Here is a 16,007-nt window from a genome sequence, read left to right as displayed (position 1 = left end):
ACGCCGGCCGACAGAACGAGCGGCCACCGATGTTTCTCCCGGCTCCATGGTGACGAAACCGCAGAGGAGGTGATCGGCGCTTTTTTCAAATGATTTTACCGCGGAAATAAAAGATAACCTCGGCGTTTTATCGTCACCATTTACCCTTTAACGGAGAATCACGGAGCTACAATGACGGGACTGCAAGTCGCTGCTCTGGGAGATGAGACGTTTCATGCGGACGATGTATACTAAGGTTGACGAAGCTAACATTAGCATACGGAGCCGCCTCATAAAGTGAGTGTCACACTTTATACAAGTGCAACCTGGTATTTACTCACTGATTTGGTTTGTAAACAGTGGGAAGTAGCTCGATGTGTAAACACAATCTTGCTGCTTATGGCGAATTAGCCAGCCTAACTCATCGTAAGCTTGTCACATGTTAGCAAACATTGACGGCTATCTGAAAGGGAAGTGACTCTGAAGGCTCACTGCTGCTATTCTAAATGTTTCTATTTTTAATCATTGTGAGTATTTAACCTGATTTATATGGGGTGTAGTCGGAGCTTTGTGCCACATCTCAGCCATGAGCAGCAGCATCGCAGAGAGAAAGTTTGTCAACCTGAGGAAACGTCTGGACCAGCTGGGCTACCGACAGCCTCTGGAGATAGAGTCTCTCCCTCTGGTGGAGAAGCTGTTCAGGTAAATCCACGAAACCCTCTTCTACATGCTGTGTGCTTTTTAAAGGTGCAGTAGATTTAAGTAGTGTTTGAGCACACTGTGGCAGTGCCGAGTTGCTTTCAGTGCCACATCCAGCTCTTGCAGTCAGCTTCTTTCAGGTGTACAGATGTCCAGACCTGGTCTGGGATATAATTGTTGGGTATCACCAAGTTCCTAAGAAGGCCTAACAAAAAGCCCCTCATTTCAGGCAGGTGTGCTGCAGCGGTAGAAACAAAGCATGTGGAACAAAGGCCCTGTCCAGCAGCAGGACTGTAGGCCCCTAATCAAGCTTTTGTGACCTTTATTGTCTCATACCAGTGCTGAAACTCAGCAGTCACCTCCTGGGAGCCATTTAGGTTTTAGTGTTTGTATGTGGAACAGTCCAAATCTGGCCTAATCTGGTAGGAAGGGCTTGCAGTTGTAAAAACTGACAAAGTCTCTCATGCATGCTGCAATGATGTGTTGTGGCAACCACTGAATAGTTCTCTATTCTAATACTGGTATTATTACCTTTACTATAACTCTTTCCTTCTTTTGCTTTTGTTGGACTGAGAACAGACTTGACAGTAAACCAGGTCATGACACGTTTTTGTCATTCATGATCGTTATTATTATAGAATTAAATTGAAATATTTTTAGAATCCTGCTGAAAATTCTTAGTTAATCTAAGTTATTCTGCACAGTAATAATTTACAACATGATATACATAAGATATTACATAAGACGGTACCCTCAGCATTGTGCGCTAAATGTTGTACGTGCTCAGCCACCTAAGAAAAAAGAGACACTCTGGTCCTTCCTGTAGAAGGCATCTGTGTATTTGAGCTGCAGATAGTTCTGCTCACACTGAGTGTTCTGTGCTCACTCTCCTCGTGCCTGCTGACTCTGGTATTGCAGAGTTATCAGAAAGCATCTGGAGATGACGGGTTTCAGTGCAGTAGCTGAAGTCTGTGATGTAGAGGGTGAAGAAAACGGTGAGGAAGGGAGAGAGGATAGTCCACGCTTCCTGACACACAGGGTTAAATCGAGATGATCTGCAAATACTAGACCTGATTGCAATGAAGGAGTCATTATTGGCCTTTCTTAGGAAATTGATTTTGACATAATCATTAGATTGAGGTGTTTTCAAGCAGGAAGACTCCTCAAACATGCAGAGCCGGGATACTACCAGGGTTGGACGCCACTGAGTTAGATGGAGACGCATGCATGCACATGTTTAGTAACACAAATTTAAAGTGTTCAAAGAGAGTGTTGACAACCTCATTTATCAATGAGAAAACCTGTTCGCTGTGTTTGGTTTGTGTGAGACAAATTTGTAGCTTGCAGGATAATGAACCTCACATGCTTTACTGATCAGAAGTCTTAAACATATCCTCACTTAAACCATTTATATGTATATGTATGAATATGTATATGTGTATAATCAGTAAATATCTGACATTACATACTTGAGGTTTCTTCCAAATAGGGATCCAAAACGTAACATTGTTGAACCTGAAACTACTCAGAGAAAATGTGCGAGGCTTGTACACTTTTTTTTTTTTTTTGCTTTATTTTCTATTTTTTATTGAAATGGATGTAATTTTGTGACATTAGGTTTTGTTATCCTCATGTGACATTAGAGGAAAAGCTTTGGTTTAGTCAAAAAGCACCAGACTTCTTATTCACACATTGACGATGGGATCAATGTTGGTTTCAGTTAAGGACACTTCACCACATTCTGACATAGGAAGACAGGGGATTGAACCTGCAAATGTGTAGCCGATCTGATTTACCAGCTGAGCCACGGCCCCTCACACGTATGCATGTGCAGTAATGTGAATGTTAATGGTGCTTTCACCTTTTGGGAAAAAAGAGTAGACTATTCAGCAATACCAATAGAACAAAAAACAGCACCAGTTTCCAAATATGTGTTCATGTATAAAAGTCAGTTAACATTAATACATTTTGTTTTACATATATGCTGAACGCTGGCGGAAGAGTCCATGCAACCAAGATCCCAGATTTCAACAAGGCCTCTGTTAAGAACTGAGTCACAACGGCCTTGTTGGACCAACATCTTGACTGTTCCTCAGCAGAAGCTATACAGAATCCAGTAAATGCAGTTCACAGACTTTCTCTGCTAATGTGACTCATAGAATATCCATGCACCTTAAAAAACATTTGAAGTGAGGTGAATATGAATATATCAAATTAATAGAGAAGAATCATTCTTATAACCTCGTGTGTTGAGTTTGTTATCTGTAGTTCAGTCCTGTGTTCTTCTGCATTACAGTGACCTGATTCACACGACTGAGAGCCTGCGCAATGCCAAACTGTCTGCAGGCAAGACTGAGACAGAAAGCCGAAACTTCGATGCCCTTTTGGAGCCGTACAGGACGGAGAACGCCCGGGTCGTCAGGGAAAACAATGAGCTGCACCTCGAGCTCCTCAAAATTAGGGAGGAGAAGGATCGTGTCACCCGAGGTAAGCTCCATCTCCATTTCAGCTCATTTGTTCCCACTTCATACACTAAAAGCACTCCTGTGAGCTTCACCTAACCCCGTTTGTTTCCAGAGCTCAAAACCCACATTCGAAAACTGGACCACCAGACCTCCGATCTCAAGTTTCTGAATAATCAGTATGTACACAAGGTCCGCTGCCTGGAGAAAGACAGCAAAGCCAAAGCTGAGCGCATCCAGCAGCTGCAGGAGAAGAACATGCAGGCTGTGGTGCAGACGCCAGGTAACACAAAAACACAGCATAACATCACATGCCGGCATAAAGTATTGCATTTTCACATGAACTTTTCCAAATACATTCCAAATACTTTTCCAAATACATACATCTACATTCCGGCATGCTAACTTCCAGTCTGGGGTCAGATAGACCTGAAAGAGATGTTTGATAGTTACTTTGCTTATTCTCTTTGATGGTTTTGTTCTTCTGTTTGTTTATAAAATTATAGCTTGGATCTTTTAGAACAAGCTTTTACCTTTTTAGAGTAGGCCAGAATTGAGAGACGTCTGCTGACCGGCGTTCTTCGATCTCTCAATCTGACACAGGAGGAAAAAAGCGCAGTATTCCTTTCAGACGGCAGAGGATGCAGATCGATGAGCTCGTGCCTCCCTCCTCTACATCAGCTTATCCTGTGCAGCAGCCCGACGATCCGTGTGTGGCTGACCTGCTGCTGCTGGCAGATGGCAGGTCCGTTCGCTTTTGTGACGTCCGAGCTGTTCGCTGACGTTGAAATGGAACCGTGGGTTTTTTTTGATGACTCTTGCATTTAATTGCATTCGCATTGGGTTTTGGTTATTTCAATTTGTAGAATTCACGAGCTGCAGGAAGAAATCATCAAACTCAAACTAGATCTGGAAAATGCTCAAGAATTCATAAAACATTTAAACACTCAGGTGAGTAAGTTGCATCAAGGCAGATCACATTCACCCAGCTGTGTCGGTCATGTTAACTTGTTTTAACTTTTTAACAGGTAGAGGAGAGGGACAAGGAGATTGATCGTTTAAATCATGTACTTAAAGGAGGCCGGCCTCACGATGTGATTTCAATAGAAGCTCAAAACGTCAGCAACAAGAAGCTGATCGACCATCTGAACCTTCAGGCAAGCACTGCACAGAGTACTGAATAATTATAGCTTCTAGAGCTTTAGAAAAAGGGGAATTATAGCTTCAGTGATTTTGGGGAAAAGAATAACTGGAGGATTGGATGAGCTTGCCTATTGAAATCTGCTGTTTCTATTCAACACAGATCGAGTATCTACAGGAGACAAACAGGACGTTGGAGCAAAAAATAGAGGGCCTGCAGCAGAAAAAGAAGGACGCCTCCACTGAAGTGGCCAATCTGTCGTTGAAGAACCTGGAGCTGTGCGAGGAGCTGACACACATAGACGATCTTGCCAAGCGGCTGGAGATGGACAAGGAGCGTGTGCTGGAGACGGCTGACATGGAGCTGCAAGAAACTCAAGTGAGATCAGGACACACACATCTGTCGTACACCGAGTTCAGGAATTAACAGAAGATGGTAACTAAGTGTGATTTTTAATTGAGCTCAATCGGCACTCTAAGGCTCGAATTTTTCTCAACAGAAAGAAGTTCAGAGGCAGCAGAAAGTCATCGAAGACTTGGAGGACATTATCACAAAAATAAGACGGGTCTGTGTGTTGTGTATTGCAGTTATCCTTCACGACAAAAATTATGAAACTAAAGCTTCTGTTGGTTAAAAACATATTGAATTCAGGAGCAGTCCGAGGGTGACTTCGAAAAGGACCGTCTCCAGGATCAGCTGGCGGAGCTCAAAGAGCAGAACGAAAAGCTGGAGGGGCTGGTCGGCTACATGGAGAACGAGAAAGTCAGGCTGCAGGACAAGGTTGAGGAAATGATGGCAGCTGGTAAGCAGCGGTGTTCTACACCTCAGCTCGGTCATCTTTTAACGTTTTAGCATCATTTTAAATAATTTCTGGCTGTTTCATAGAGAAAGACTTGGTGTTGGAGTTGGAGGCTTTCCGTGCCAAGCATGGCGTTTGTAGAAGGGAACGCTCTCCATCTCGCCTGGATGCGTTTGTCAAGAGTCTGGAGGAGGAGAGGGATCACTATCGCAGAGAAGTCGATCGCTACAAACGTACCAGAGGGGCCAGTGGCCTGGACTTAAGTCCCACATGCAGTCCAAGCAGAGGCAGGAGCGCCAGACTTCCAGGAATGAGGGTAAGAGCTCACGAATACGTAGAAATATGTCATGAAGGGCAGTGAATTGTCAGTAAAACACATCTCCAAATATTCAGTCCGGCGTTGCAGATGCAGAGCTGCTGCGTGTGACGAGAGAAAGAGACAAGCTGAAAGCTGCTCTGCAGCAGTTTGAGGAGCACATGGAGGACATTCAAAGCAATGTGAAGACCCTCCGAGCGGAGAGAGACCATTTCAAGACCCTGCTTACACAGGTAGCTCCGAAGGCGGGCACTAGAAACATCCTTCTTTTTAAAATCATTGAACTTTATTTAAGAAACTTGTTTTTTTTTTTTTTTGTTTTTTTGTTTTTTTTTTTAATTTAGGCTCAAGACGACCTGAAGGTTCACCATGGCGTAGAGACGTCAACAAGCATCTTGAAACTGCAGGAGGAGGTGAAACAGGCGGAAGAAAAAATTAAGCGAATTGCGACTGAAAGAGACGCACTGACGGACAGACTCACGGTCAGCCGCAGAATAACATCACCTCTCCTTCATTTCAGTGACTCCTATGCAGCACTGTGCTCCTTTAGATCAGTGGATACTAATTTGGGATCCGGGACCAAGCGGAGGTCAGAGGTCATGGGAGGGCACAAAGCTTTCAAGACTCAGGAGCAGACCGAGAAGCCTTCCCGTTGCTTTAAACCTCGAGGCTTGTGCTTTTGTGTGTCCACCAGAGTGGATTTTGGCTTCACTGTGATGTGGGATTAAAGTGGGAGTCCTGTGGTTTTCTTAATGACAGTCTGGGGGTCTCTAAGACAGAAACGGCAGGGGAGCACTGCTTTTAGCAAAATGACAACTCCAGATATTCCCAGAAAGACATTGTCCAGTGTCAGTTTTGGTATTTTCTGACATAGCTCATGATTAAGTCAAGCAATAACCCGACACTTGAAGATCAGAAACTAGTGTGGCATATATTAAACAAGCATTTTAACTGAGCGTGGACATTATTGTGACTAACTTAAGTGTGTGTGCCTGCAGGTTGCCCAAACTTCAGCCCTTACGAACAGACAAGCTGAAGAGCAGAGGATTGTCGAACTGGAAAAGTCCGTTCAGACTGTAAGATCAAAAGATATGTCTTCATGTGAAGTTCAGTGTGTTGTGTATTTGACTTGGGTGCTGAGAGGGAGCTTGTGTCTGCAGCTGGAGCGGGAGAGGCTGGACCTACGCTCTCAGGTCTGCCTGCTGAAGGAGAGCAAGGAGGCTGTGGAGGCGGAGCTGAAGACTCGGTCCGCTGCCGTCGTGCACACCGCAGAGGAGGCGGCCCAGCAGAGGGCTGAGTCTAATGCTCTCAGGCATGGAAGCAATATCTCAGTATTTGTCGTCCTCTCTCACTGCAGAGCTTTGTTAAAATGAAGCGGACCGGCAGGTTTTTCCCTCCTGAAATGTAGAACGATGATCTACTCTGAAACTGTAAAGTTGTGACCAGAGGAGCTTCAGCCTCTTTACTTGTGGAAGCTTAATGGCATTAAAGTAGCTTTTTTTAATACTATGTTCTGTCCTGAAGGTTCATCTCTGCCGAATAACACAAACACAAAATGACAGAGCGACTTGCCGCAGCAGTGAGGGGTCGTTGATCTCCACTCTCCTCCGCTCGCAGGCTTCTCCAGGAGCAGATGGAGCAGTCGCTGTCCGATACCCAACACAGACTGTCTGTGAAGATGAACGAGCTGCACGCCGCTCACAAGCAGATTGAAATACTCGAGGACAGAATAGGTGAGGATCCCTGCCACAGCCTATGTCACGCTGTTCAGATTCTCAGCTTTTCTTCACTTTAGGTGCACGACGGTCGGTTTCATTCTGTTTGTTTGTTTTTTCTTCTTCTGTCTTTTTTTTGCCAGGGGAGCTGAGTCAGCACAGCTCAAAACACAAGGAAGAAGTCGTTGCCCTGCAGAAGTCTATTTCTGTCCTTGACAGAGAAAAAGACGCTCTGCAAGATGAGGTGGATCAAAAGACGGAGAAATTGGTTTTTCTAGAGGAGGAGTTATCCAAGAAGGTATCGTCACATCAAACCACCAAACACTACAAGCTGCCCAGTGTGATCCAGGCTAGACCAGACCAGTAAGGATGGAGAATAGAAAATACTTTATTACTCCCAGGGAGACATTTTTCATGTATTTCTTATAGCATGAAGACTGTTGACTCAGAGTTTTCCACTGGTTTTAAAAACTGAAAACGTGATTATGTTTACATTGATTATTTATATAATCTTTCATTAAAAATATAATAATTGAAAGGTTTATACCAAAATCTTTACAGCTACACTTTTTTAAAAAAATTTTTCAAAAGCTTTTCACGATTTAAAACACAGGATTGCTACAGCCTTCATAGTCTCTGTTTTCACAAACTCAGTATATGACTTTTGATGCTGTTTCTCCAGCTGTGAGGTTTTTTTTTTTTTCTCTCAGCTATCCCATTTTCAGTTATGTGTCTCAGAGTTGTGACGTCTACTCCCACTGAAACGGTTTGACCCATAAAGCAAACGTTACAAACAGAAGTTATTTTCATTTTAAAGTTGGTCTCTTTTTTGCCTGTATTAAATGATTGGCTCACTGGGAAACCAAGTGAATGTGTTTATCCTGCAGCCATTTAACATAATCCCAACCAACAATAACAACATGAGAAAAGGTCACAGCAAGGTGATTTTCATGCAGTATATTTCCCACAGATCTCTGTCAGGTTCAGCAAGTTGTAGTTCAATGAAGAATACTGACAAAAAAAGGGTTTTTTGGAGACTCTTCTTAATTCCCTCCAAAAAGAGGATAACCCTCACAAGACAACTGTGAATAACCAATGATTTTATCATAGAGCTGGTTTACAGCACATTCATCTCACTGTTACATGTGGATTAAATAAAAAAAATTGTTACAATTATCAAAAAAGACGCCTGTGGAGGCTGTGCAACCCTCTTTTACGGAGGAATCACATACGATAACTACGGGGGCTGATCATGATGGTTATGGAGAGACGCTATAAATACAGTGACCAGTTATGTTTCATATGTGTATAACTGAAGTGAGCTGCACTAATGGTGCATAACTGTGTGTCATTTCCAAAGGAGAAAACCCTTGAAGATGTCAGACTCACAATCAAAAACATGGACACCTCCCTGGCGTGAGTGTTGTGGCCTTTGCGCCTCCTTTAAGCCACAGTGTGAATAGTTCCTGATGGAAAGTTCATCCAACTGTCTTGTTTTGGCTTCAATCCTTTCAGTCAGCTTCAGGGAGCCTTAAACAGTCGAGAGAGGGAAATAAGCAGTCTGAGGAGACAGCAGGACACCTCTCAGGAGGAGCTCGCCAAGCTCAGGAGAGACAAGGAAATCACAATCAGGGAGAACAGGAGGCTGCAAGACGACCTGGCCACGATGACCCGAGAGAACCAAGTGAGTCATCGATCCTACTCAGTCAGTCAGAAACGCTTTTCTTCTGTCTCGTTATGTTCTAGGAAAACAAATGGGATGGAAAATGCACTGAAATGCACAACGGCTCTTGTTTTGTGTTTTTTATTTCAGGCTGTGCACGTAGAGATGGAGGAGGCTTTGCACGAGAAAGATGAGCTGAAGATGAGGGTCCACTCCTACATTTCTGAAGTGTCCAGATTCGAGAAACTCATGGAGACAAAAGTAAGAGCAAATCCAACACTCCCGCAATGTTTTGAAGCAGCGTACTGTTGCACTAAAACAGACAGTAAATAAATACTGAAAATGTCGTGTTATTTTCCCAGTAAAAGTCATTGTAGTTATTTTCCATTGAAAAGACACTATAGTACGAAATAAACTGTTATTAGAAATAATGTCACATTAAACAGTTCCCTTGTGGTTTAGCACAAACGTTTGAGGTAAAATATTGTCTTGATTTGTAAATCTTGAGCAACTAAATCTGTCTTTACTTTAGTAAAACAGATATGTAATTCTCCCATAAAGGAAATTGCTGATTAGATTTTTTCCCCCCTGTTAACTGACGCTTCCTAACAATAACAAGGAAAGTCATTGTTTCAGTTATAAACCCAACAAAGTGACCTCAGTCCTTCAGCTTTAGTAGCATCAAATAAACATTTCCAGATCCATGTTATGATGCTGTTCCAGAAGTGAGTCGCATGCTGTCTTTATTGTTACGATTGCATGTTGCAATTATTGTCTGTTTTCAGAATTACAGCAATCACTGAGGTTCGGTTCGTCATCATTAACTGAGTCAATGTTCTCACACTAAAATTTTCCTGTTTTGTAAAAGGAACTGCCCTTAATACGAGACCATGGCTGATACAGCGAGACATCACACTCTAAGAATGACAGAAAGCCACTGTTCTTCAACGACTGGCTCTTTTAGACTGTTTCACTGAAAAGGTTCTCGGGACGACAGGAACTGTGTTCGGTTTTTTTTTTTTTTTTTTTTGGTTTTTTTTAAGTCTTAATGGCAAAGTGAGGCTGTGAAATCTTAACTGTCGTACCTGGACACTGTGAGGAGACCGTGCTGCCCCCCGCCCCGCAGGAGCAGGAGAACAGGGACTTGCTGGAGCGCTTCAGGATGACCCACACCGAGATGGAGGAGCGGGAGCAGAAGTTGCAGCAGGCCGAAGGCCTGAATAACTCCATCCGTCTGGAGCTGCTGTCCTCCGACTCGGAGCGCAGACACCTGCGAGACACTGTCAGCCACCAGGAGAGAGAAATCCAGCAGGTGAGCCGCCACGACGCAACTTCCCAACTGCGGAGGTCGAGACAGATGCGTTTTAAATGTACGACCGCTGTCTCTCCAAGCACACGCAGGCCCTGCAGGCTTACGAGGCTAAAGTCTCCTCGCTGGTTCACGGGATGTCCCGGTTGGAAACGGAGCTACACAAAGCCCAGGAAGAGAAGGCGGCTCTGCTTTCGGACCTGGCCTCCGTGAGGGAACTCTGTGTCAAACTGGACTCCAGTAAAGAGCTCACGGCGCGCCAGCTCACCTCCAAGAGCATGGACATGGAGCGAGTGAGGCCCGGTCTCGCTGTCAACACCAGTAGGTATTCGCCGCACCATATTTATATGTCCTCTGCTGCCAGGTCACGGGGGAACTGGAGGACGTTCGGTCCGAAATGGAGCTTCTCAAGAAGCAGCTGGCCAGCGAGAGGCTGACGGTGCGCAACCTGGAGACGCTGCTCTCCACCAACCGGCAAAAAGAGTTCCAGACTCATCTGACGGCCAGCGAGAGGGAGTCGGAGCTCAAGGTCCTCCGTGACAGGCTCACCCTGGCTGACAGCAAAACGTAAACTGATCCATTCCAGCGCAGCAGTGCTGTTCTTAATGGGGGGGAAAAAAATAGATAAATTAAAATCTGTGTGTGTGTTTATAGTGCTGAGCATGCCAGGGAGGTCTCCCAGCTCCGTGGAAAAGTGTCTCAGCTGCAGACAGAGATGGATGTCCTGAAGAGACAACTGACCACTGAGCGCTTTGAACGGTGAGCCCGGTTCTTCCTTTTCACCCTGAGGATTTGAGCTGTTACATATTAAAAAAAAAAAAAAAAAAAAAAAAAAGTCACACTCACATCCTGTTATATATAAAGTGAAAGGTGAAAAAATGTACTGATATCCGACCCAGCTATTATGAATGGTCTCATAATTGCAACAGCTTTTAATCCTAATTCTTGTTTATTAAGTTCAAAGGCACTGTTATACAGAAAATGAGTAATTATGTATATCTGTATTTGTTTGTACAGAAAAAGCAACCCTGCTTATGTTATTCCTCAGCCGACCTTGAGCTGGATGATCCTGTGTTGTAAACAGATTGAAGAGGAATGTTCTCTGTCTGGAGCTTTTTCTCCAGTCGGAATCAGAAAAATGTGCCAAGTCTCCCTCCCATTGACTCCATAGCATAGTTAAGGGTGTTGAATTACATGAGTTTAACAAGAAATAAATTATCCCAGTGTTAGCTTCAGAACATGGGTTTAGTTTCAGAACGGAGTCGAGTTCTTGTGATGGGAAAAGAATGGAATGTAAATATCTGGAGTTGTTGATTTTTAGCATTAGCTGGTTGAAAGACATGAAAAGCAAAGCATTCATTGTGGTAATTTCTCTCCTAACCCAGATGTCAAAAGCTTGATCTATATGTATGACCTGAACAGATGATTTCTCGTTATAGGAGCATAAATTGAGGAGCCATAAAGTAAGAATTATTGCCTTAATTATGCTCAGATTTAGAGGGAATGCTTCATAATTGGGTTTGGAGTGTTTTGGCTGAAGGTTCAGGTCAGTGCCTACTTGTGATATTACCAGAAGTATTGTATGAGATACTAAACAGCCACTTAAAGCACGCCCAAATCAAAGCAGAGGAACGTCTCACAATCTATCAAGCGGACCGAAACAGCCGAGGAGGAATCGGTTGAAAGTGACATTGGTGGCCGTCCCGAGGCGAGGCGCTAACTGACATGGCTGGAAGTGATACTGCAGGAATCGAGAGAATTTTGACCGGAAAACGCGAGCACTCTCCGAGAAATACAAGACGATAGTAAGACGACCAACAGCAGAGGCGATGAGGCCAAAAGTGTGAGTCTCGGAAACGGAGGAAAGAGTGCCAGGGCTGGAGGAGGCTACGAGGGAGCTGCTCAAGCTACGAGCAACGCTGGAGTCTAAACTAACGGATCAAGAGGGAAGAGCCAGAAAGAACAACATGAGAAGTCACGGCATTAAGGAAGGGTCGGAAGATGGCTCCATGTCGGTGGCAAGTTTTGTGGAAAATCTGCTCAAAGAAAAACTGGAGCTGCCTCCTGCTGACCATCTATTGACAGAGCAAGCTCACCGTTCACCGTGCAGTGGGGCTGAAACCACTGGCCGACGCTCCCCCAGGATCCATAGTGGTCAAATTTGCCAGCAGCAAAATTAAAGAAGGGATCCTGAAAGCAAAGGGATTCCTGTATCAAGAGAAAAGAATCTGCATAGACCACGATTATGCACTAGAGACCCTCAGCAGACGACGGAAATACACAGAGGCGAAGGAAGTGTTTAAAGGGAACAATACACGCTTTCAAACTCGCTTCCCAGCCAGACTGAGAGTGTTTACCAGGGTGAGACGCGTCTGTACAACTCAGCAGAGGAGGCTGCTGCGGACATGCTGGATAGAGGTCCACTCGTCACAAAATACAGACCACGGCGAGGTGGGCTGACAAGATCAAGAACTTGATGCGGCACAAAGTTGGGTCCAAAGGAGGACAGGTGCAGTGACCAGAGGAGCAGCCCGACGGTTTGGAGAATAAAGATGTTTTCATGCGGGTCGATCAGTGAGCGGCAGTGCATCTCGGCCAGTGTCAAGAGGACATTTCTCTGAATGGGCAATGCAAAGTTTGAAGGACAAATTTAATGGAGACTTTGGGACAAACGGATAAAAAAAATATAGCTATAGGGTGTATTTGGGTTAGATGAATGGTAAGGATAATAATTGTGATGATTGCAGAAGTTTCATGGGAGTAAAATATGGAACATTTTGTTAACTCAAAGGAGGGCCTCCACATTCAGGAATGTATGGAGTCGTTTGCTCCAAGCCAGCAAAAGATCTTGACTCCTTTAGGGTCACAAACAGGACGTCAAACCAGAAGTTCTCCCAGGGGACATCAGAGTGTACCAGTTATTGTTTTTCTGGGAGCTACAGCTAGATATCACACCTTTTACTCACCACCACACAAAACGTATTCAAGGATTTATTCTTTTTTTTTATGTATTACAAAGATGCTGGTTTTGTAAGCTCATGCAAAATTGGAGTCATGGACCCTTCAGATCACAGTCCTCTTCACCAAGACTTGAATCTAAAAAAATTAAAAATGCTTTTTCCTGGAGGCCGAACTTAAGCGTACTAAACGGTAAAATGGAGAAGAGCTGCAAAGGGAAATTCAGCTATATCTGTCAGAGAACGATAATGGGGAAGTATCACCACTTATGGTATGGGATGCCAGTAAAGCTGTTTCCAAAATTGGCATCACAAAAATGGCTCATATGAAAAAAAAAATGGATGAATTAGAGAAAGAATTGGAAATTCTTATGTCTGGGATTAACACCAGATACCGTGAAAGGCTCTGGAAACAAATCTCTGTATTTTACTAATAAGTAAAAAAGCAGTTACAAGGAAATGGTTGGTCAAAGATTCTCCGACAATTGAAGACTGGATCAAAGTGGTCCAGGACATTTTCACAATGGAGACGCTGACGTTCAGCCTTGGGTTTGCACAGGAAAAGTTTGAGAATTTCTGGAAAGATTGCAAAGAATATATATGGCTACTTTTGGACAATATTTGTGTTGAGGAGATAATATACCCTCTCTCTCTCTCTGTCTCTCTCTCTCTCTCTCTCTCTCTCTCTCCCTCCCTCCCCACTCCAATTTTTTTAGTTGTGTTCTTTGTTTCAATATTGGGACTTCTCTAAGTCCAGATTATTCATGTATGCAGCAAGTTATGTCGAAGGCTTTCACTGTGAGCAGTGTCAAACCATCACTATCATTTTCACATTACAAGGCGTTGATCAGGGATTACGTTTGTAGTCAGATGGGAGGGAGACTTGTGTGTGGACGAAGCAGTTATAATCATTGTCCGTTCTTATTTCTGGATGTATAATTTGTCATTTTGATTACTTTCATTATGAGAGTAAGTTTGGATATTTATATACAGGAGAGGAAATATCTCAGTGATGGAAAAGGTCGAACATTTGTATTTATTTTCTTTCATTTTGAATTTTGTTTATTCATTTAATTAAGGTATTTTCTTAATATCTCATTTGGGTTTAGAGCTAAAGACCAGTGACAGAAGCATCAAATTGTGAGAGACATTTATAATCTATGTTCATTTCTTCAAATAAAAAATTAAAAAACAAAAAAATGGAGCAGCAGAAGTTGTAGCCACTTCCTGTAGGAGAAGTACCATGATACGGTTTCTCTGTCCAGTGTAATGTATTTCCTGTGTTGACAGTTATAATAACTGAGTCAAAGAATCTGCACTCAGTCCTTGAATACATCCGTATCTAAATTCCACCTGTGTGATCTGTCTGTAGGGTCAGTATGAATACGACTCCTCGGGACCGGGATAGAGAGTTCTCTGTGTATTACTGCTCCCTCTGAACTCTGAAGTATATTAACTTCATCTGTATGAAACTGTCTGCATCCTGTTCAATTCCAGTCAATCCCTTCCAGCTCCCCTCCAGAATTTCCTGATTGGAAACGGCATTTTTGACCCCGTCTCTGTTTCTGCTCTCAGTGAAAGGGCGATGCAGGAGATGCGCAGACAGGGTTTGTCCTTCTCCTCACTGCAAAGCTCGTCGCCCCACAGCGGCTCCAGCAGCTCCCACCACGCCTCCTCAGAACGCTCCATCCTCCGAACTCTCGAACGCTCCGACAAGTCGGCAGACAAGTACGCTTTTTTTTTCTTTTTTCTTTTTTTTTTATCGCACAAACCAGCATGAAGGCAAGCATACATCAAACCAACAGCATTTTTAAAAATAAGTATTGAAAGGAAGGGAAGCTGCTGTCATTGGTGGTCCTAGATAAGTAAGGTGAAAAAAAACCCAACATAAACCAGTTCCTAGAATGTGCGTTACACACTGCTGGTGCAGAGTAAACATCTGCTGAAGCTTCAGATGCGTCGTATTAATCAATCATTTCTACTGATGTGGCTCTGTCAACGTCATGCGCAGAATGTCATCCGAAAATGAAACTTTTTCAGGGAAAATGTTTGTTAATTTGTTGTTATTCCGCACATATATCAAGCTATAAATGAACAATAACTTTTTAGGCAGAAATTAAATTCCCCTGTGTGTTTCAAAGCCTTTCTCATTCCCTCTGCAGGAGTGTGAGCTTCAAAGATTAACAGGAAGAGGAAGCCGAGGTGCTGATAAGTGTGTCAGAAACCACTGAAAGCTTGGAGTTCAGATTCCGGGAGTGAAAAATGAAGACGTCAAACCACAACATGCTTCAGCTTGTTGAGCACACCAGTAGTTACTTTCACTCCGTCCGCCCAGAGACGGGAGGCATGAATTGAGGGGAGGGGGGAGGGGGGGTCAAACTCAGGCTAATGACCAGTTTCACTCAGATCGTTCTGTCTTCTTTTTAACTCTACTCACTGCAATGCTCCTGAACTGTGTGAATTCAAATAATATCTGGTGCTTTATGTTGTGCGTTTTATTTTTTAGTAAATTATTCACAAAATAAAATGATTGTCCAAAACAAAACAAACAAAAAAAACAACGTGAAAAGTGTTTTTCGGTTTTATTAGATAGTAAATACAAATTATACAAAACATGGGAATGAAACCTGGAACCCTTCTGGAAAATTAGGCAGGTTTTTAGGTGGCAGTAACACTGAGTGTCTTCTGAACATGAGACACAAAAAGACCCTAAAGCCATAATCAAAACGGATTCTTGTTGTAAGGCTCGGAGTGCTACCCACTGCACCACTGGTCCCACACCTGAAACCAGTTTGCCTACTCTGAGGATGTAAACATTTCATCGACACACACGCCACAGTAAGACACATGGTTGAAAGTTGAGTCTCTTTCATTGGGAACTCGGGAGTCTGATCTGAAACTCAAGAAACTAATCAATTTATCATGTTTGAATTTGAGATGCTTTCTTTTCTCCTAGAAAGTAGTGAC

General features: G+C 43.4%; 1 protein-coding gene across 1 annotated transcript; it reads left to right on the top strand.

The window, feature by feature from the left end:
- Positions 1–22: 22 nt before the first annotated feature.
- On the top strand, positions 23–15,378 carry cep135 (centrosomal protein 135). The gene is made up of 26 exons (XM_030083656.1): positions 23–276; positions 540–681; positions 2,975–3,165; positions 3,256–3,423; positions 3,744–3,885; positions 4,007–4,091; positions 4,169–4,297; positions 4,444–4,659; positions 4,781–4,846; positions 4,933–5,083; positions 5,167–5,396; positions 5,474–5,629; positions 5,741–5,878; positions 6,395–6,472; positions 6,557–6,708; positions 7,014–7,129; positions 7,255–7,409; positions 8,472–8,527; positions 8,627–8,795; positions 8,925–9,035; positions 9,901–10,086; positions 10,167–10,376; positions 10,448–10,650; positions 10,738–10,842; positions 14,616–14,768; positions 15,203–15,378. The coding sequence occupies exons 2-26, from the start codon at positions 566–568 to the stop codon at positions 15,222–15,224; spliced, it is 3,504 nt and encodes a 1,167-aa protein (XP_029939516.1). The 5' UTR covers positions 23–276; positions 540–565; the 3' UTR covers positions 15,225–15,378.
- Positions 15,379–16,007: the final 629 nt, after the last annotated feature.

Source organism: Salarias fasciatus, chromosome 23, assembly GCF_902148845.1.
Source record: "Salarias fasciatus chromosome 23, fSalaFa1.1, whole genome shotgun sequence".
Lineage (NCBI taxonomy): Eukaryota > Metazoa > Chordata > Actinopteri > Blenniiformes > Blenniidae > Salarias > Salarias fasciatus.
The sequence above is the reverse complement of the archived record's forward strand: the minus strand, read 5'-3'. Positions and strand labels throughout refer to the sequence as shown.

What these genes read in the sequence shown, in the direction of transcription:
- cep135 (XM_030083656.1), top strand. Translation starts at nt 566, where the DNA reads ATGAGCAGCAGCATCGCAGAGAGAAAGTTTGTCAACCTGAGGAAACGT. An exon ending in TGGAGCTGCAAGAAACTCAA is followed by an intron (nt 4,660 to 4,780) that starts GTGAGATCAGGA and finishes TTTTCTCAACAG; the next exon opens with AAAGAAGTTCAGAGGCAGCA. An exon ending in CACTGACGGACAGACTCACG is followed by an intron (nt 5,879 to 6,394) that starts GTCAGCCGCAGA and finishes GTGTGCCTGCAG; the next exon opens with GTTGCCCAAACTTCAGCCCT.